The 22,670-nt window shown below is 43.3% G+C and overlaps 1 protein-coding gene across 2 annotated transcripts in view; it reads left to right on the top strand.

Moving 5' to 3' along the window:
• The window catches only part of NALCN (sodium leak channel, non-selective), a 227,496-nt gene that overhangs the window by 21,955 nt on the left and 182,871 nt on the right, over positions 1-22,670 (top strand). For both annotated transcript variants that reach the window (XM_066620423.1, XM_066620424.1), the window contains exons 3-6: positions 8,634-8,717; positions 10,044-10,183; positions 12,284-12,412; positions 16,162-16,316. In XM_066620423.1, coding sequence (XP_066476520.1) covers positions 8,634-8,717; positions 10,044-10,183; positions 12,284-12,412; positions 16,162-16,316 — 508 coding nt within the window. The remainder of the gene's footprint in view (positions 1-8,633; positions 8,718-10,043; positions 10,184-12,283; positions 12,413-16,161; positions 16,317-22,670) is intronic.

Below are 22,670 nucleotides of genomic sequence, written 5' to 3' on the forward strand. Positions count from 1 at the left end.
ATGATTTTCCCCCCAGTGCTATGTGATTACACCAGAATAAATTTTTTCTCCTTAGATTAGTAACCCACACACTGTTTGTTATAGCAGTTTGTTCATAACCGAGGACTGCTGTGGAAACTCATAAGGAACCAGAAGGACACTGTTAATTTGTGTATATTATTTATGCATCATTAACATTTTTTCATAAACTGTGACATCAGGTCATCTCTAATAGATGAGTTGCACTTCTTTGCTGCCATTTACATAGTCTTCAATATGAACCTAAAGACCAATTCAGATGTTACATTTTTTTTTTTTTGCAAACATGGGAATTATTCTCATGTTTGCTACGTAGGAAACCATATTGTGCAAAATAGTAACATTGTGAATCTGATGGTAAGCTTGCCCGAATGCATCCCTACATATAGGCAAGTTTACTCAATCACTATGTGCAGTCATCTTTGTATGATTGGTCCCTAGATTTAGAAGCCACTCATGGGTGGCTTAAAAATATGCTTGCTCCCTGGATGAGAACATATGCATTTCTCTCCCTCTTTTCTTTTTCATGTCAGAAGACTGCATTATACAGCCAAGTATTTGCTAATACAGGTGAGACTCAGTGTCAGCAAGAGATCCGTTCTCTGAACTCTTACTGATACAGAAAATCGTTTATTATCAATCCAAGATTTTCCGCCCTTTCTCCCTCTGAAGGGAACCAGAGCTGTGCTCCGGTCCCCTCTAGAGGGATTTCTAAAGCCCGCAGAGGCAGCGTGTTTCCCAGGCCTCAGGGAGAGCTTCCCTGAGGAGGGCTTCCCCAGGCCTCGGAATGCCTAATATGTAGAAAAAAATATCACTTCCGGTTTCCCTCAGGAAACCAGAAGTGCATCTTTTCACCTCTCCAGGCCATTCTGAAGCTCACAGAGGAAGGGAACGGATGCCTGCTGCCTTTGTGGGCTTCAGAAAGCCCTCTGGAAAGGATGAGAGCACAGCTCCGATCCCCTTTGGAGGGCTCAGGTGGAGCCAAGTGTCCAGGGAACCCGCATTGAGCCAGATCCATGGATGAAAAATCCACTGATAAACATGCTCAACCTGTATGTATAGGAGACAAACAGCAGCACCTAGTGGCACAATGTATTCAAACATGGTGTTTGCCATCTTTAAAGAGAACCTGCTAACAGTGACACCTAGTGACAGAATACAGCATTAAACAGCACAAGAAAAGCCCTTCTTGATCAGGCCAAAGGCCATCTAGTCCAATATCCTGTTTCCGACAGTGTAAAGGAAAATGGAGGACAAAGCAGGTGCAATCTGGAGGTAGTGTGTAGCCAATGATGAAAAATGTAACATAAAATGACAAGACAATGTATATAACATAGTATACATTATATACAAGGTAATGTGCATAACCCAAACAGCTACTAGTTCAAAAATAATTCATCGTAACCCAAACCCAAATTCATTCATAACCCAAACAGCTACTAGTTCAAAAATAATTCATCGTAGGATTGACCAATTCTTTTCAATATTGTGAAGAGAACCAGGAATATTGTACATGACTCACACCCATGTGAAAATGAAATCAACCATGTTGAAAAAACCATCAGGAAAAAAAAATGAATTCCAAATTAACTTGAGAGGACTCTTCACCCATGTAGGTTTTATAAGAAACAATCAAAAGCACTTGTAAAGTATTACTGACAACACTGAGCCACCCTAGTCTTTATTTGTGAAAATTACCCTGAATTCCAAGATAAAAGTGCAAATGGTATTACAGAAGTTTGTTCGCTCATGTACACACATGGATCATGGTGCTTTTTTGTATTTAATAATCCCCTGCACCAAATGAAAAGCTGTTTCTGACCCAACAGATGGGAGCATTGCCACTTCGTTTTGTTTTTAAAAGTTGGAACCCATGTGCATCCCTAATTCCGTATCAGAATGTTTTCCTTTGCAAGGTAATGTCTAAATTGGTGGCTGTTTCAGAGAAGGCTTTCATAAACTGAGAGTACAATCTACAAATGAAAATATTTCTTCAAAAATATACTTACGTACATATTTCTCTCTCTCTCTCTCTCTCTCATGAACACACACACACACAGAGACACAGACACAGACACACACACACACACACACACACACAAGACAAAGAATTTTGTGGACACAACCCCCTGGTATGTTGGAGAAGGATGAAGACTTCTCTCCGATGAAGTCTTCAGTACAGTTGGGCTTATCAAAATTCCAGTCATTATTAATTTCCATTCTTCAAAGTCATGATTTGTTGCCAAATCAATATCATGTCATTGAAAATACAGTGCTTGAAGAACTTTTATTTTTTTTTAAAAAATCTGCTTGTGTAAAATTTTGGACATTATAATGTCACATTTTCTTAGGACCTGATCCTAACCAGTGCACTACCAGGTGCTCCAACCCACCACTAGCGGTGGGTGTTGTAAAAATGCTGTAAGGTGCTTTCCCACTGGTGGGAGTCACCCAGTGTTGGTGGAGAGGCCAGCGCCAGCACTTTCTGGGCCTCAGCACCAGAAAGATGCGCTGGTGGAGCACCAGGTGGTGAGTATCTCTGCTGTGAGCTTCTCAGTGGTGAGCTTTTTGGAGTGGGTGCAAGAGGGGACAGGACTAGATGAAGAGAGGGTGGGTTGTTGGCAGGTTAGGGTTAGGGGGACAGGGATGGTGAAGAGGCTGCCATTGGATCCTATCCCCCCTCTGGAGCTGCTGAGCCCGACATGGGTCTACTCAGTTCTGTACCAGCTCAAGGGCTGGTGTAGATCCGAGCAGACCCATTGGGGCCACCCTGAGAAGTCCTCCGGCAGTTTCCCTGCTCCTACGTGATACAAGAGCAGTCATTTCGGTACTGCTGTACCGTTGGGCGCCAGGGAATGATAGGACTGGGCTGTTAATTTCATATGCAAACATATTAGATATATACTCTCATTTTTTATAATGAAGGCTCTGGTTCACTCATTCAGTATAAAATGAACTTGTCTTATCCCCTGGTTACAAACACCAGTTTGTTAAAGAAAAGAAAAGAGAAAAAACCAGGCCCAGTGCAGATAACCATTGTTAAGAAATCAGAAGCATGTTTTTCAGGCTCATGTGTTTTGTCTTCCCCCCTCTTCCCCTCATCTATTCAAATTATGCTATTCTTACCATTCACTGTGATGAAGTATCACATCAGTAAGAATCATGGTTAGCTTTTAAATCAGGGTATGAATCCAAGGTTGAAAAAAATTTGTTTACAACTTGGGAGTAAAGTTTGATGCAGATCTAATGCTTTACCACAGTTTCTTATGCATGAAGGGTGGAGAAATTTGTCCAGGTGAAAGAAAGGTAGAAGTGTGAGTCCATAGCGTGCTCCCAGACCTCCTCCAAACCAGGGGTAGGAGATTGCTGGTAGTGCATGTGTACCATAGTACATAGTCACATGGTTTGTATTTGTGTGCATTAAGGTCAATAAAGTAAGTTACTTTAGCCTCTGTTGTATGTTGAGGTACCCCATTCTGATTATAGCCTTTAGCCTATTTCAAAGTAACTGGGAAGGGTTCTCAGAGGATATTAACTGCAAGAGATTTTTTTGAACAAATAATGTTCTTTCTCTCATGTTAAGTATTAGAAAAACACTAGCCTTTATTATGTGTTGGGTATGTGGAATGTAAAGGCTCACATATTGTGATAACTTTGGATGGCGACCTTTCCGCTCTGTACATGAAGATGCATTGTGCTTCCCAAGGCTTTCCTGTTTGTGAAGGCCAGGCCACACAGTGTCAAGGGTAGTAAGTAGGTTTCAACCCCATTATGACATTGTCCCCAAGTGCAGTGCTAGACTTTTCCCCTAAGAGTGAAAAGCAGCCATTCTCTTATAAATAAATCAGTGGCATATTTGAAATACCATTGAGGTGGGGGAGGTGACACCTGCCCTTGGTGATTTCAGTTTCTGGGGCAAGGGGCAGATTCTCCCCACCTCCTATATCTCAAATCCTAGCTAGCTGATGCCTGCAACCTCCCATATCTCAAATCCATATCTGCCAAACAAACAAACAAACAAACAAAAAATCCCTTCACTTTTTGCCTTCTGTTGTGGTCACATCAAAGTGTGACAAACCTTTATGAGGGTTGGAGAGAAGGTTGAGAACTGGTTTGTATAGATAATGAGCCATGTCCATCTATTAAAAGGAATGATTTTTTGTTGTTGTCAAAGCATGTGTCATGATAAAATTCCTTTGTCATTCTTATCATCATCTTGAAAACCATGGCTTTGGAAGAATCCATGAAATGAAATTAACTTTCCTTTAAAAAAGGAATAATATTTTTAAATGTATCGCTGATTTGAATTCTTATTTTGCTGTCCTATAATCATGTAAGTTAGAATAGTTCCTTCAGTCAGGATTTTTTGTAATAAATCTACTTAAGCTGTAGTCTGGTAGATTGGTTCACACATGCATATTCATCTCTTATTGATTATAATGTCAACAAGTGATTTGCATATGTGAGTGAGCTGTCACAGATTAATTATTGCAGATAGAATTTTCATAGAGCCGAATGTGTACCCAAACATGATGCTTCCTAGTTCAGTCAGCTTTCAGTCATTAAGGGCACAATTCTAGAATGGACTTGGGCCGATGCAAGTTCCTTGTACTGGCCCAGGAGTGTTGCAAAAGTGCTATAAAGAGATAGGCTGGTGCACAGATGTGTGCTGGCCTACCCGTGCCACTGTGGGCCCTGGGGAGAAGGCAAGTTGCATCGGCCAAACTTGGCCGACGCAGGAGTCTGGGGAACATGGGGAGGGCAGGGAGGAGGCAGGAGGGAGGTGTTTGGGGATGGGGGAATGTGGGAGGAGGGCGGTGGGTGGGACCATGGGCAGGCAGGTGGCAAGCAGGAGGCGGAGGCAGGACCTGGCAGTTATGCTGTCCTGGGCAGTCCTGGGCTGCTCGGATTTGTGCCGCCTCATCAGGTGGCGCAGATCCGAGTAGACCCATTGGGGCTGCTGCAGTGCCTCATAGGGTAAGGGGAAACATTTTCTCTTGCCCTGGGTTGGCCTGCAGTCAACCCCAAACTTTGCGCTGGATATAGTGCAGGCCTCCCGGCCTGCCTGTTTCCAGCACAACTTAGGATTGCGCTCTAAGTGATGAAAGATGATGAGTTGTACATATATGGTTGAATCAATCTAAAGAGTGTATATCAATGAGAAGTTCAAGTAATATATCAAAACAAAATTTGCCAGTCTATAGCTGTAGGAACTGTTTTAATGGGAGAGAAGGTTAAAGCAAAAGGGTTAAAATACTGAATTTTGCATTATCTTATAAGTTTTAGAAAAATGAGATGTGAATTATTTCTCCTCACTTAGTATAAGAAGTACTTGAAAGACATAATTTTAGATTGACAGCATTTGCAGAATCCCACGTTCACTATACTGTTATGTGTTAGGCTCTTACAGAGCAAAATGACTGCTTTCCCTAAATGAATTTGCCTAGAAGTCAGAGAGTTCTTCCAAGTGCTACTGATTTTTTTTTCTGAACTCCTCCATTATTGTCCCTCCAAAAAATGCCAATTCACACTTTACTTTCTAAACTGTACTTTTGATTCTTTTTTCCTTAGTTGAATAGTCTCTTTGTGAAGGTACAAAATGTACTTCACTTCTGTGATGTGGATGTACAGCTTCATTAGCCTTTTATAGACATTCAGAAGAGATGCATGATGCATGGGTGGGGGAGGGTAGATGTGCATGAGAAAGGTGGCAGCAGACTGTATCCAAACCTATGCATTTTCATTTAAATGTCTGAAGAAAGCTTATAGATGTATAACTGTACATGTGTTGACTCTTCCCAAGCATTTAAAATTAATGTGCCTAGGTAGGTGTGGAGGCTACATCTGTAATGTCACTGTTTACATGTGTTCAGTCTACCTGCTTAAAATATTTGCCAAGACTGCTGTGATGCTTATCTAGCCTCTGTTGAGTTAACTGATGAATTTGATCCACATGAGGAAGGATACGTCTTCTGTTTAGAGCCACTTCCAGCACAATCCTATTCTGGTATTGCTCTGGTGCAGCAACTGCTGTGCTGGGCTAGGCTGTTACAGGTATGCTGTGAAGCATGTTGTGACATCCTAGCACTTAAGAGCACTGGCAGGAAGGCCCATGATGTCTTGCTGGTGTCAGATCTGGAGGAGACATGCACATATAGTCACATAAATGTAGTTCCCTAGAGCAGAGGTTCCCCAACTGGGGTGTTGCGGCACCCCAGCAGGAAAGCCCTGTCTCTGCCCAATTAAGGGGTGGGACGATAGTGAAGGCAGCAATGTGATCGGAACGATTGTGCCACTGACCATCTCAAAAGGCAGCGCCAGCCCTCTGAAAGGTTCAGGGAGCCTGTGTTCTGCAGGGCTCCCCACACCTCCAAACTGTTATGAATCGTGAAAAAGGCCACTTCCAGTTTTTGTCATGAAACTGGAAGTGGTCTTTTCACTATTTACAGCAGTTTGGAGGTGCAGGGAGCCCTGCAGACATGGTCTGCAGGCTCCCCAGACCCTCTGTAGTGCTGGCGCTGCCACAAGTAAGTAAAAAAAAGTTTTTCCTCATAGTGGCATGATCATGGTGATCGTGTTGCTTTCGTTTTCCCACCCCTGCAAGCACTTACAGCAGTTCCCAAACTCCCAGAGAGTTTTTACTCTTCCAGAGTGTTTGGGAACTACTGCCCTAAAGTGAACTGGCGCATCTTTACTTGGTTCACATGTAGACACTAGACCAAAACTTTCTCATGTTGTAGTTTTACTTAACTGGAGTGACATGTGACACATGCCCAGAAACAAAAGTGGTTAACATAGGTGTGTGCTTGAAATCTCAATTTTAAGGTCCTTTCAAGAATAAGCTGAGAGATTCCCTTAGCATGTCACTCTTATGTTTGCGGTCGCAATGGCCAGGGGCCAAAGGTTGTCCCGGTCAGGCAGTGGCTGAAGGCCTATGGCATCAGAAGTCCTACCTGGCTAGAGTGACCCCTTAATCTTTAATTGATGGCAGCAACCAATGCACCATCGGGGTGGGTGGGGAAAATCATGCTTTCCCCTTGGAACCCCAGTAATCAGGTGCCAGCTTTGAGTTCCGTTTACCTGAGTCTGTTCCTGGTTAGTCATAAGGCAACATGAACAGGATGCAACCTCAGCCTCTTTCTTCTTCAAGGGTATACACAAAAGCAATCTTCTGTTCAACATGGAATGATGTAGTAGTAGTGGTATACAAACAGTATAAAGAGGAAATTTGGCGACACTTGTGGCAAGAACCTTCTCTCTGTCATTTGGGCTATGAGTAACTTTGTTAGAGAGTGTGTTAGAGAGAAGCAGGCTGAATGTCTATACTGTGTTCCTTTTCTGCCTTTTAGTTTATTCAGAGCACTCCAGTTATCCCAGATGCATTTGTATACCGTGTTTCCCCGATAGTAAGACACTGTCTTATTATTATTTTTGGACAGAAAAACACCAGAAGGCTTATTTTCAGGGGAGGGCTTATTTTAATGAACATTGACAGCAATTTTAATAAACAGGTAAATGTGAACAAATCATGCCCCCTGAGTGCTTATTTTATCCTCCATCATGCCCCCTGAGTGCTTATTTTATCCTCCATCATGCCCCCTGAGTTCTTCTTTTATCCTCCATCATGCCCCCTGAGTTCTTCTTTTATCCTCCATCATGCCCCCTGAGTGCTTATTTTATCCTCCATCATGCCTCCTGAGTTCTTCTTTTATCCTCCATCATGCCCCCTGAGTTCTTCTTTTATCCTCCATCATGCCCCCTGAGTGCTTATTTTATCCTCCATCATGCCTCCTGAGTTCTTCTTTTATCCTCCATCATGCCCCTTTTATCCTCCATCATGCCTCCTGAGTTCTTCTTTTATCCTCCATCATGCCCCCTCACTCCCGCTTACATACCGGGTTTTTATGTTGTCCTGCCTCAGCTCTCCTCCGCGGCACTGCTCTCAATGGCGCCAGCAAGCAAATCACTGGGGAAGAACAGGATGACGCGCTCACTGCTGCAGCTCTGATTGGATGCAGCTCGGAGCGCGGCGTGCGTTTCACCCGGGGGGGACGACGGTGCATACAGAGGGTACCGTAATGTAGCGTGTAGCGCAGGGGATCACCTTCACTACAGTAGCAATCTCAATAGGGCTTATTTTCGGGGGAGGGCTTATTTTAGAGGAATCTTACACAGTAAGGGGAGGGCTTATTTTCGGGATAGGTCTTATTATCGGGGAAACACGGTAGATTCATTCTGCTCAGTATAGGGTGTGGAAGGAATAGTTTAAAAGTACTGGTTAGTGGCATCCATCACAGACGTTTACAGGCTGTTCTGAATAGCTGTCACACACAAACTTGCTTGGTGTAAATGGAGTGCACTGTATAAGCTACTGTTTGTGGAAAAACTGATGAGAGATTTTTTACGAAAAGCTTAACTCACAATTTTCTGTCTTGGTTAAAGCATTCATTGTGTTAAATCAGCAACTGTTAACAAAGAATTTCAAAGGCTAGGATGTTGTTACTTTGTTCTGTTATAAATGTTAGGTGTTCTTAACATATCTGTTGACTTTTTTATTGTTATCCATCAACTAGTATAAATAACTAATATAATTCAATTTTAATTTTTCTCCTTAGGGGGATAGCTCCTATGTGAAGGACCGATGGTGTGTCTTTGATGGATTCATGGTTTTTTGTCTTTGGGTGTCATTAGTTTTACAGGTAATTACACTGTGCTAAAATTCAAACTCCACCTCTAAGTGCTGAGCTGAGTTAAGAAAATTTAAAAGCAGCCCGAGGGCCTTTTCTCCTCCAGCAACAGTCAAGATTAGTCCAGTAGTGATGGCCTCATGTCTCAGCTAGGCCAAGAATAAAGCTTCTCTCCAGGTACATAATTTAATGGTAGTCTGAAGGCAAAACAACTCTTCTCCCCACCCTCTACATCGCACTGCTTCAGATCAGTGGCATGTAATGGTTTCACCAACAGATAATTGCAGCGGAGTACAAGAGAACATGGGTTATTCCATATCCTAGGAATATAGTTCTATATTCAATTTTATATTGTGCTCTTCTTAGACAGAAGACATCTTAATCTCAGACAGAAGATGTGCCTTGACTGGTTTGAAGGAAAAAGGAGGCTAGATCCTGACTGATTTCTTCCTTAATGCACCACAAGTGTGTGCTAAATGGAACTTCCTGACCACTGTGTATGATATAACTTGGCTATATGTGTAAATGCATATAGGAGTTCATATCCTGTACACTGTTTTCAAATCAACATTTCTTGTCATATCAATGTTTCTTTAATTAATCAGTGTGTAATGGAACAATTGGTACACAAATTTCAAGATATTGCTATAGTTAGATTACATCACGATTAGTATATTAGTTTGTAAATCAGTACATTTCTGATTTTAGATAAATCAAAATACTGTCATTTTCAAATATTCGACGGGCATGATGCTTCCTGAAACAGTGGAGCATCTCTGCCCCTACGCAGCTTGTGTGCAATATTTTATGCTATTACCTGAAATGACAAGCCAGCAGACTTTCTGTTTTTCATTTCCAACTATTCTCTCCATCCCAGGATCTGATCCAGGGGGGAGAGAAGGTAGGGAGGGGAGTTCTATAGGGCCTTACAGCAATCCCTCCATGCATGCATGACTGTATGTGAGGAAAAGGAGGAATTATGCCCTCTACTTGAATATATTCCATATCTGAGTGTGTTAATCCCATTATATGGTTTCCTTTAGTTTTAATTTTTAGTTTTAGCTTCACAATCAAGATAACTTATCTTGGAACATCAAGTGTCAGCTATGTGAATTTTAAAATTAGTAGTTGCCAAAGGCATTGTAACTGAGACATTATGTTAAGAAATCTGGAAGTCATCACCAAACTGAGAAAGCATTGGAAAAAAGTTGACAGTGAAAATTCATTGTCCTGGAAATTATTTTGCAATCTTCAGTGTAGAAATTTTAAAAAATTAGCTCAAAAACTAGTGTTACGATCAGGAAAATCAGAGGGAAAAAGACATGCCTTTTTTTCTAGGTGTTTGAAATTGCTGAAATAGTTGATCAGATGTCACCATGGGGTATGCTCAGGATTCCTCGGCCTCTTATAATGATTCGAGCATTCCGGATCTATTTTCGGTTTGAGTTGCCAAGAACCAGGATAACAAACATTTTGAAGTAAGTAGGGTTTTTTATTTTTAATTTCAAAGTTTGCTGTTGTGTAAGAAAACATGATCTTGTAAGATTATACCAATGAAGTCACTGTCTTTTGTTATTTAAGATCATCCCCATACACATCATAGTAGAAATATACTACAGAATGTGAAGAATTGTGAAAGGTGTCATTGAAGCCCCTGAGAAGTTCCAGTCCTGCCTATTTATATTTTCAACTTTAGATCCTATTCTGAGATGGAAAACAAAACATAATTAAAAAAGTGTGACTTGTTATGTAGCCCAGTGTGTCCTGAGTTGCTCTGGATGCTGTGGTCTAAACGGCAGATGCCAAAGTCTAGCCAGATGGTCAAAGTTTGTTCATATTGGCTGCTTCATGCATTATGTTCTTAAATGTATATGTAGATATAATCTTTTAAATATGCCTCTAAGCATATGGTGTATGCTGTATATGATGTATGAGAGCAACAAGTGTTGTGTATCATCCAGGTACACTAATTGAAAGTCAGGTTTGGTTGCCACTCTCTGCTCAAGTTTGTAGTCATTAGAAAATGCAGGTTTTCCTATCAGCCAGACTAAATATTAGCAGTGGCCATTCTCTCTGACTCTGTCTCTCTCTCTGCAGAAGTATCCCATTCGCATAGAAAGAGGGAATGGGTGCCTAATGTTTACAGTAAAATGGAGAGGGGGGTACTGAACACTCATTGTGCCCATTGTTAACCTTCCTGTAACTCCTCTCAAGTTCTTTTTGCCCAGTTAGCATACTTTTGTATCAAAGCTCAGCTGGGGTGAAAAGTTTGAGGAGCAAAACTGCAAGGAGCCGTAGGTAAAGGTGTGATTTTTTTCCAGTGGTAACGAAATATGAAGAACAGACAACACTGCTTCTGCGCTTCTCATTTTTTAAAACAAATTTTAGAAATCCACCAAAATCTGTACAAAAGTAAAACACCTCTACATATTGGTCACTGTAGGCTGGTTGGGGTGGTTGGGGGGGGGGTCATGGTACATGGGTAATGACTGCTTCTGCTGTCACTATAACACCTATGTAACCTAGCTAGTACATTTTTGAAGTGATTATAATTTTTAATTATAATTTATAAAAATGCGCCCTTGGAATAAAAACACATAGCACCACTTTCTGTACTTTTCCTCCTTGGGGGAAAAAACGAAATCTTAAAAAAAAAAAATCTCCATGAGTTCTGTACTCACCTGCGTGCCCTTTTTGCTGTTAAAATCACTTCTTGTTCCATGATTCCCATGACATTTTGCAAATTGTATATTTTAAAAACACTTTTTTCTGCTTTTGAAGTCTGTTTACTCCCACTATTCTGTGCTGGAATATAATCTAACCAAGTGTTTGAAATGATTAAACCACAATTTGGGTGAATCCATCCCCACAAGGCTGTCCTCTACTCATCTAGTGTATGTGGGTGAATATACAGGTCCAGCTTTTTTATACATGAATTTTTTATACACAGATTTGACTCAGCACGAATGGCCCCTGCAAATGAGAAGAAATGTGCTGATCCCTGGAGAAGGGGAAAATGCACCCCTTTAAAATCAGTTTAAAAAACTGAACAGTCCTTTAACAATAGCCTCAATGAGAGAGAGAGAGAGAGAGAGAGGGCAGCTGGCTGACAATCCATCAATCCTTCTCTCTCCAGGCGACCCCTCCCTTCCCCCTGAGCACGTGAAAGAAAGGTGATCATTTTGCATTGGTGAAGGGAGGGGCTGAGTGGAAACACATATAAACGCATCTGGGGAAAAACCATGGCTCAGGGTAGAGTACCTACTTTGCATGCAGAAGATCCAGATTCAATGACTGGCAGCACCTTTAAGTAGGGTAGAGAAAAGTATCAGTCTGACCCTGCTGCCAGTGCGTGTTAACTATACTGACCTAGATGAACCAATGGACTGTCTCAGTTGAAGGCAATTTTCTGTGGTTTCTATGAAATTACATTATAAATCCTTTGGGTGAAATTTGTCTAATCTGTTTTATAGGCACTATTTTTAGGTACTTCACAAATATATTGTAGTAGTGGTGGTGGTTTTGTCAAAATAATTTCATATTGCTTGTGTATCTAATATTTTCCTCTTTTTTGCTAGGCGTTCAGGTGAACAAATCTGGAGTGTTTCGATATTCCTTCTGTTTTTTCTGCTTCTGTATGGAATTCTGGGGGTCCAGATGTTTGGACCTTTCACATATCACTGTGTAACAAATGGTACACAGCCAGGGTAAGTCTAAATATAAATTTTTCTACTTTTGTCTCAGTAATCCTTCATGTACAGCTAAACTGGAAATTAAAAAAGCATGTGGAAGTGGTCCCTAAAGTAAGAAACTGTGCTATGACCTAACTCTGCTAAAAGTGAAATTTGCCTTGAAATTAGGAGTTCCTATGGATAGGAGTTGTGAAACACCTTATGCGCACTCACATTTCCAGCAAACTCTGCTTCTACTGTTGATCTGCAACAAATCTAGCATCATAGCTAATGCATGATTTAGAAATATTTAAAGGGTGAGTCTAACTAACCAGGGAAATTCTTGGCAGTAACTCAGTAACTCCTGAGTTTTTATTCTATTGCCTTGATCTGCTTGAAATATTGAGAAGTCAAACCCACAATGACCTTTTCTGTTCCCTTGTCTATTGATTAGGCCTGCAGAACACCTTGCCTGCCATATTCAACACAGCCATTCAGTCATATATTGCAGCCTTGTCAGTTGCTTGGCAACTTCCTATGTTGCAGGCTAAGGCCAAAAGGGGCAAAATCAGTGGGGCTGTGTTCAGCTTGCTGACTTGTGGATGTCAGATCAGCCTTTACATTAGCTGAAAGTGTGTTCTCTTGATTTAGGTTTCCAAATTGGTACAGGCTTTCTCCGCTGTGACCTAAAATGAACCATGCTGAGATCAGGCCTTTCTAGTAATCACTTTGGGGCACACGAGAGAGAATGTGATTGTTGGGAGCAAAGACACTTTGGCTTTCAAACTGTGAGAGACTGTGGAGTTCCACCTGTGCTTGCTGTGAGGTGTTAACTTTTAAAATAAAACATAAATAGTAAAAGTCTGAATATGATCAGCATAATCAAATCTCCTATTCAGCTGCTAACAAGAATTTTAAAAAATTGACTGTGGGATGTATTTATTGCTTGTCCTTATTTTTGATGCCATGATTTCATTCCCTTAAGAGGCTGCTGAATTCCTTTCTTGCCAGGCAGTTTTTGCTCTTTTTGTCCTTGTTTAATCACTTATCTGACTGCGTTGTGTTTTGTTTTTTTGAGGCAGCTGTTCTTTCACATTGTAACATGACAGCTTCTCTCTCTCCCCACACCAGCATTTTTGGAGGGGTGGGGGGAGGGAGATAGTGGTCATCCTCACCATAACATAATTCTCTTGTTCACTCTCTTGTTCATATATAGTCTGTCTTCTTGGGGGACTAATGCACAATGGGGAGAAAAGATGTATTTTGGTTTAAATGAATTTTACTTATACCCAATGTTTTGCATTAACTAAAGTGTGGATTTTGATTATAAGATGCCCACATTCATATCCCCACTTGACTATAATGCTCAGTAGGTAGTAGGATGACTCTTGGGAAGGCCCTCTTGCACTTCCCTCAACTGTTAAAGGTGCTGTCTTGAAGAGGCTTTGGGAGAGCCTGTTTTTCGTTCACCCTGCGGGAGTTTCACTGTGCTTCCTCCTTTTTTTCTCCATTAGAAAGCAGTTAAAGGCTCATTTATTTTATGAAGCCTTCCCTGATTTTGTTATGTTATTGTTTAACTCTTTCAGTGTTTATGCTTATCTTGGTTTTATATTTCTTTATGTTTCTAGCCACCTCTGGTCCTTTGGGGAAGAGATGGAATAAAATAAAATAAAAATTGTATGAAGTAGGTCAAGTTTCTATACCCTTAATAGTTGTTTAGGAGAGGAAGTCTCACCCAGAAGCAGCATTTGTTTTTTTCCTTGCAGGACAACCTGCATATTATATTTTTATCCTTCCATGGAGTCAGGGGTGGTAAACATGGTGCCCTTTCCTCCCTTATCCGCTTAACAACACTAGCAAGTAAGGTTGAGAAATAGTGACTGATTAATGAGCTTTACGGATGAGTGAGCACTGAGAGCAGGGGAGAACCAGGTGCAAGTTCAATATTCTACTCCACACTGGCCTCATATACCAGAATTCCATCTTCTACACAGTTACTCATGTAATCTTTTAGACAAAGGTGCCACAAGGCTCCTTGTTTTTGTTGCGGCTAACTAATATGGTGACTTCTCTGAAAGTGCAACTACTAAAGATGCCAATATCCTTTTCCCTTTTGAAGATGGCCACTCTACCCCTGCTAATTGGGTAAGAGGCACTTTTTCAAGTGGGTGCTCCTTTTTTTTTTTTTTTAGCAGGGGGAGAGTAACTGGTCCACCTCACCCTAGCAGTGTCTGTTCTAGTGGCTGTCTGCTGGTATTCATTTGCATCTTTTTAGACTGTGAGCCCCTTTGGGGACAGGGAGCCATTTAGTTATTTGATTTTTCTCTGTAAACCGCTTTGTGAACTTTTAGTTGAAAAGCGGTATCTAAATACTGTTGTTAATAATAATAATAATAATAATAATAATAATAATAATTAATATACTTGTGGTGTAGCTAAGGTATCTGGTACCAGGGAGTACAAAATTTTTTAACCTCCCCATACCGCCATTACACCCTCCCTCCCAAACATTTTTTAACGACACCTATACGACAGCTTAGAACAGTGGCTCTCAAACTTTGAGGGAGCATTACGCACTCAGTAAGTTCTTTCGGGGAAGGGCTAGGGCAGCCCGGGGTGGGGGGCTTTGCACTTACTTTTGCACCTCCTGCAAAACGGAAGCGCTTTGCGCCCGCTTTGATTGTAGGTTCCAAGCGTCGGAGAGCGCTGCGGAGGGCTGTGCAGTTCTCAAGTGAGGAGCAGTCTTTGTGCCTCAAAGGGACGGGGGAAGTGTTGCACGAACTGGTGGGTCTTGACCCACCAGTTTGAGAATCACTGTCCTAGAGGCCTCTGAAAGGCATTTCGTGTTCTCACTGAAAACCGTAAGCATCTTTCGGAGGCCTCTAAGACAACCCCTCAAGCTGTGGCACCTAGGGCAATGTACCATCCTGCCCCCTTAGCTACACCACAGCTCTACTGCATGGCTTTGAATGAGTAATCCTCTGTCTCAGAGCCTAATCTTCCTCACATGGTTGTTGTGACGCTAAAATGTTCCTGCTCCAAGCACCTTGTTAGATGGGTGGGATACAAACGTAACCAAAGAAATGGATAGGATTCTCCAGAGTTAAATAGGTTGAGGATGCAAAGTACCTTTTAAAAGTAAACTTAGCCATGTCTTCCCTTTGTTTAGCATTACTGCTTCCTGTAATGCTGACTCATGCTAATAGTTGTACTTTTTCTCATTCTCCTTCAGCGTATTGCCCTACATTAAATCTCAGTTTGCAGAGGATATGTTCTTCTAATAATTCTAAAGCTCTTCTCTATTCTCTTGAGCCATTGCTCCCTTCAGAGGATGGCAATGTGAGAATTTGATAAAATGGAGTTCACGTTGTCCCCAGGTACTTAACGAAAATGGAGAGCCCAGTTCTCTAGCTAATTCCTGGGAGAAAAGGATCAGACTGCTCCTCACTTGAGAACTACACTGTGAACCATTATTTTTCATTTATGACCTGTCAGCTAATTGTAATGCTTGCTGTGATATTTCTGTGCGAACCAGTGATGTCAATATTCAAGAAAATGAAAACCAGAACTACGCAGATGATATCGAAGAGGCAAGATCCAGGATTATATTAACTTTACAAACTTGGTGCAGTCTACCACACCCATTAACTACTGTAGATTATTTGGCACAGCTCAGCTGCAAAGCTCGAGTGTAAGAGTGCAAGAACTCTAGAAGAGTACCATTTTGCTACACAAATGTTTAGTCTATGGAATTGGTCTAATGGGTTCTCTGTTTATTCCAACAGAAACATCACCTGGAATAATTTAGCAATCCCAGACACCCACTGCTCAAAAGTGTCAGAAGAAGGTTACCAGTGTCCACCAGGATTTGAATGCAGGGACCTTGAAGAACTGGGGTTAAGCAGGCAAGAGCTGGGCTACAGTGGCTTTAATGAGATAGGTCTGTCTTCTGATTAAAATCTATTCTCAAGTCTATTCAAAAATGCTTTTAAAATGTGTAGGAGAGACCCTTAACAGACAGTTCATGAATGTACAATGAGGGGACATGAATGTGAAGACTTCTTTGATAGCTTGTCGTCTCCCCCACCCCCTTAAAGCTCAAATTGGAGCTTGCTTTAAGGCTGTTTTCTGTCCATGCAGTCAATTTCCTGATATACTGAGCTTCCTGTGACTTCAGTTGTGTCTTCTTTTGTTTTTCTCATATGTTCCTCTGTTACAAATGCAGTGGAAATCCAGAATGGGGAGGGGCTTCTTAACCACTTTACCTCTCCCAAGTTTTTCTACTGAAAATCACCCTTCTTGAGAGACTTGCAATCAGTGTTGTGGGCATGGGAGAGAGAGAATACACAGGTCTGCAGCTTGGAGGCATCACAAAAATATAATGCGTAGTTTGCCTCTTAAATGTATACTCAAGTTTGCTTTATGTGCACTTTTTCAAGAATGAATGCTCATATCCATTAACCATTTCTGCCCAGCCCACAGGTGTACACATTTGATCCCTGTTGTGTACTTGCAACTTTGGCAGAAATGGCTTAATGGAAAAAAGTAAAGGGTATAAGCCAGGACTTTTCTGTGGGCCCTGGCCTCTGCCCCCTTAAGGGGCGGGGGCAGCCTGGAGGCAGTGGCGCAATCCCCAGGATCGCGCCGCTCAGGGGGCTGCAGGGGCTTGGGTGCACTTACCCAAGCCTCCTGCAGCCTCCCGGGGGTGTGGGGAGCCCGGCGTGACCTTTAGCAGGGCTCCCTGCAGCAGTGAACGTGAAAGCGGAGCGATCACGTTCCACTTTCGCTTTAGTGGAGGTGGGACGCGATCACTCCGCTTTCACATTCACTGCTGCAGGGATCCCTGCTGAAGGTCGCGCCGGGCTCCCCGCACCCCCGGGAGGCTGCAGGAGGCTTGGGTAAGTGCACCCAAGCCCCTGCAGCCCCCTGAGCGGCGCGATCCTGGGGATTGCACCGCTGCCTTCCCCCACCCCCACTGTCTCCCCCCCCCCCCACCTTCGCAAGCACTTACAGTGGCTCAAACTCTCCATGAGAGTTTGAAAACTGCTGGTATAAGCAAAAATTAATTTGCAGAAACCAGGTAGCTAGAATATTTGCACACGCTGTTGTTAGTGTGGTGGAATTGTGTTGTGGGGAAATTGCTCTCAGACCACTAAAAGGGGTGTGTGTGTGTGTGTGTGTGTGTGTGTGTGTGTGTGTGTGTGCACGCGCGCACGTGTGTTGACAGAGAGAGAGGGGTGGACCTAGATAATGAATTGTCAGATAAAGTTTACTTTAGTTCTTGAATTTCTTGTTTTGTTTGTTTTGTTTTTGATGTGGCTTCCTTTTTTCCAAAGGTTTTCTGTTTTCTGCAGAGAACTTCTTTAAGGAATTAACAACTGTTATGTGTCAGATGCACTGACATTTCAAATGTATGTTTCTTTTCATCTCCTTTTCCTTCTCTGACCTTTGGAGTATTATCAAGTCTTGTTTAGTTCAGCAGTGTGTGCTGTTTTGAAGGCTGTTTACATTGTGGGGTTACCTGTTCTGACCCAAGGATTAAAAAAAACAAAAAACAGCGTTTGAATGCCTGTTTAGGTATGTGATTCATTTATTTAGGCTTCCAGGTTTTCACTGGGTGTCTGCAAGGACCAATAGATTACAGAGGAATGGCAGCAAAGGGGGAGGGGGAGAAAAGTGATAAATCAGATGGGCATGACTGTATAATTACATTTTCAGCACAATGTATTGTGTAAGTAAGTTTAGATTATGTTTCAGTGGACTATATTCAGTAATGCAGCATTCTTTGTTGTGATTTTTAAAGCCTATCTTCCCTTGACATATAGCAGAGCAAAATTTAATTTAGGTAGATTTGGTAAAAATTGTTTTAGTTGTAAGATCGTTAAAAAACTTTTTTTCTCTTCATCATTCTTTACTGACAATTCTCAGAAGTGCACAGTACTCAGTGGGAGATACAGGCATGCCCCGTTATCTGCAGGGGTTCTATTCTGGAACTCCCATGAATACCTGAAACTGCAGATATGGGCAAACACCATCCCTGCCATCCGGGAGGGGGGGGCACCCACCTCCAGAGTGGAGCTCTGCCGCCCTTGCCTCCAGAGGGGCCTCTGAGCTCAGCAGAGGCAAGGACATTCGTTCCCGGCCCCTACTAAGCTCTAAAGCTCACTGAGAAAAAAGAAGCTATGCTATTAATGCCTTAAAAGGCATTAAAAATGATTTATATTGCATTTAAAATGTCGCTTCTGGTTTCTCAGTGAAACTGGACGTTGGGTTTTTTGAGCTTTAGAGCTGAGCTGGGCAGAGGCCGGGGAAGGACATCCTTAGCCTCTGTTGAGCTAAGAGGCCCCTCCGAAGGTGAGGGGAGTTCTTGTCTCTGGAGGGGGTGTGCACACTGAAGGGGGGCCTGGACCTGATCCACAGGTAAATGAATCTGTGGATACGGGATCTGCAGATACGGGGAGCCCCCCGTACTGCAAAATGTTCTCCAGACATACCGTAGATACTCGCCTATAAGGTGATAAATTTGTGCCCCAAACTCATGGGAGAATCACCCCCTCGCCTTATCTCCGCAGTCACCCAGTGGACGGAGGGGGTGAGGGAGCCATTTGCAGTGGGGGGGGGCTTGGTAGGAGGATAGGCAGCTGTGCCTCCCCCCAGCCTGCACCCTGCCGGTCACACCTGGAGCCTCGGAGGAGGCAGGGCCTGCCCGCCGGCGCTCCCCCACACCCTCTCAGAGCCCTCCGTGCGCACACCCTGCCACAGTCCTGCCGCCCACAGGGGCAGGGAGCAGAGCAGGGGCGTCCTGGCTGCCGCCGCCACCACCAGACCAACGGAGGGCAGGGAGCACGCAGGGATTGTCCTGTGCTGCTCACTCCCTGCCAGGTGCTCGCCAGCGCCTCCCTCCCTGCCGACCGCAGCCACGCGCTTGAGAGTGGGCAGCGCAGGTTGTTCCCTGAGTGCTCCCTGCTCTCCGTTGGTCCGGCGGCAGTGGCAGTAGCCGGGATGCCCCCGCTCCGCTCCCTGCTCCTGCAAGCAGCAGGACTGTGGCGGGGAGTGCAGACAGAAGGCTGTGAGAGGCGAGGGAGCATCGGCTGGTAGGCTGCCCCCGCATGCCCTGCCCCCTCCGGGGCTCCTCCGAGGCTCCAGGCGCAACCAGCAGGGTGCAGGCTGGAGGGAGGCGCAGCTGCCCATCTTCCTACCAAGTCCCCCCCACCTGGGTGCAAATGGCCCCCTCTGTCTGCCTGGGTGACTGCCCCACATGCCCTGGCTCCTCCGGCTCCAGGAAAGATTAGGGGAGCGGCTGGGTGCAGGCTGGCAGGAGGTGTAGCTGCCAGGAACTCCACATGAGGCCCAGAGGCGCTGCTGCCCTTCCTCCACAGAAGGTCTACTTCCAAGTAAATCAGATGCAACTATGTGCAGCTGCACTTGCTCAGTCATGCCTTGTTGCTTGTCTCTCTGCTGAGAACTGCATTGCATACTCCCAGTTGTGTGTTCTATGTTGTGTTCTACGTAGAGCCTTTGGCTTAAGGGACCAGGCTTTTTAAAGGAGGATTTGATTAATGGTTCTACTGGTATGCTGTTTCCAGTGTACTTAGAGCCCAAGCCTATGCTTGTCTACTCAGAAGTAAGTCCCATTAAAGTCAATGGGGCTTACTCCCAGGAAAGTGTGGATGGGGTTGTGGCCTTACTCTGATAGTGTTTACAAATGGTTGTTAAGAATACAATTTTAAAAATTAATGAATAAAAATGTATCTTATGATCTATGAGATAGAGCATAGTTTTTAATAAGTTAGAGACTATTTTTAATACTGTTTCTGCTATATAGTAGCAAAAACAGTATTAAAAATAGTGTATGTATGTAAGTATACATACTATGTAAGTATACCGTGTTTTTAATGCTATGTTTTTAATAAATTAGTGACTGTACAGTTCTTAGGGAACAATTACTGGTAGCTTATTTTTCAGGATCTGGCTTGGGTAAAATCAGACAAAATTAGTCAGACTCAGACACCCCCTAAGTTTAACCCTTGACTTATCTGAGGGTTGTAGAAAATCCCATGATTTTTTTTTAAATTGAAGCCTGCCCTCGACTTATCTGTGGGATCAACTTATAGGCGAGCATCTGCGGTATGTGCATGTGTGTTCAGTCATCTTTGTTAGTGAGGCCTTATTTATCTATTGTATCTTCTTTTTTCAAAACAAAACATACAAAACCCTGTAACATCTGGTCAGCAGTCATCATGAATGGATGCTGTCCATTGATGTTTTTGGCAGTGATCCTGAGGCTCTGCATGCATCCCTGTGCAGAAGCAACTAGCTTGTGCATTTGGAACTTTTTCATACTCTGCCCTGCTAATAGCTTCTTTGTAGCCTTGCTCATGTGAAAGACATTTGGCTGAAATCCTGCAGAGCTGCTGCCACTCGAAGTAGATAGTACTGGGCTGGATGAACCAATAGTCTGAATAGTCCGAATAGGTAGCTTCATGCATTCAACCAACTAACCAACCAACTACTGAGAAAAATAGTTTGTCTTGTATGTTGCTTTATTGAATGAGCTAACTGGAAGTTGCTACTTGGTGAAGATGTATGGAAGAAGCTACAAGAGTGCGCACAGATCTGTTCTGCATGAACCTGAGTGAAATAAATCTATGTAGCTTACTCTTTCTGTGTCGCATTTTCAGGCATCAGAAGGTATTAGTAGCTACGGTAGTTCAGATGGCTCTTTTTCCAGTTGCTGCAGTTGGATAGGCCACATCTAATGTCTTTTTCAAGGTGGGCCTGTTACTTAGATACAAACCACTTACTCTTGGGTTGCTGGCAGCAACAGGGCTATAGAGTTATTATGCACTGCTGATCTGTTGGGTGATGGTTACATGAGAGCCTAAAGGAACAAGTAGGATTGACATTTGGTTCCTGAGAGCCTGTGTCGAATTTGTAAACGACTCTGTCACAGCAAAGAAGAAGGTTGACGGGGAGGATTTTCTTTTTAATGACTTTGGAATTGTTCTGTTTGTATTGTGCAGATTTATCTTAGGACTTAAGAGCACAATCCAAAGGCACTCTTGGGTAGGTGCAAGTCCTTTACATTGGCCTCTAGGTGTTGCAAAAGTGCCGTAAGGCATTCTGTGCCACCGAGAGAGTCATACAGGAAGCTGGACTGCATGGACCTTTGGCCTGATCCAGCAGGGCTCTTCTGATGTTCTTATGTTCTAAGGAGTCAGAGAGATGAAAAATAGGGGAGCCAGCCAGGCAAGAGGAAGCAGAAGGGAGAGGAACCAAAGGTCCTGAAGAAAGTGGACAGAGAAGAGCAGAAAAAGCTTGAGAAAAGACAAGAAGCAAGGCTGGATGAGACTCCTTGAGGGGAGTCTGGGTAGAGGAAGATCATAGCAGCACAGTCTAGCCTGTTTCCACCCAGGAAGGGGTTGAAGTAGGCTCCCAAGGTGTCCCAAGCCCATCCCTGGTACATACCAGGGATGGGAACTCAAGTCTGAGACTGGAACTAAAGTTTCAAAAAAGTGGATTTTCTGCAAATGTGGGAAACTTGAGTCACTCACACAAGTGACTGGTGACCAGGGCTGACTTGTGACTCGTGGCAGTGACTCAGAAAAGAGTTGCAACTCAACTAGACTCAAGTCAAGGCTTGCTTTTTTGTCTTTGACTTGCTTCTCAAAAAGACTTGAATTCTAGTAAAATGACTTGAAAAATAGCTCTGGGTGAGTTGCGATGACTGCCCTTTATGACTATGAAGTGAGTCAAGTCAAGAGGGTGGAGTCTTGGGACTTGACTCAAGACTTGGCGCTGTGACTCTGGCATATCCCTGGTACAGACTGGACTGAGTTTATAATCCAGCAGGCAGCCTTTGCCTGGAGATAACCTGGGGTAGGGTCCCCCAGGTATGTTACCAAAGGAAGGTCTCCACATAAGATACCAGATGAGCCATGCCAACAGGAAGGGTCAAAGCTGAAGTGGTGGTGTTTACCCAGGGAGGAGGGCCGGCCCCTCCCCCTTTTCTGTTCTTTTGCGCTTGGACCTAGTAGAGGAATCATGAAGTGTACAGTGTGTCCAGACTAGTATGTCAGTGAGTTTCACCAGTCCTCTTGAGGTTGAGCTCTCCTCTTGGGAGAAGGAGGTGATGATGATACAGTTACAGAGGAATAGTGGTAGAAGTATTCCTTTCTCTTTTCTTGTGTCCTTTCTAGAAGTAGATGGGAAACAGAAAGCTGGATGGTGTATGGGTCTTTGACCTGATTTAGCATGGCTGTTCTTATATTCTTAACATCATGGGACTCAATAG

Source organism: Tiliqua scincoides, chromosome 3 (assembly GCF_035046505.1).
Source record: "Tiliqua scincoides isolate rTilSci1 chromosome 3, rTilSci1.hap2, whole genome shotgun sequence".
Classification (NCBI taxonomy): Eukaryota; Metazoa; Chordata; class Lepidosauria; order Squamata; family Scincidae; genus Tiliqua; species Tiliqua scincoides.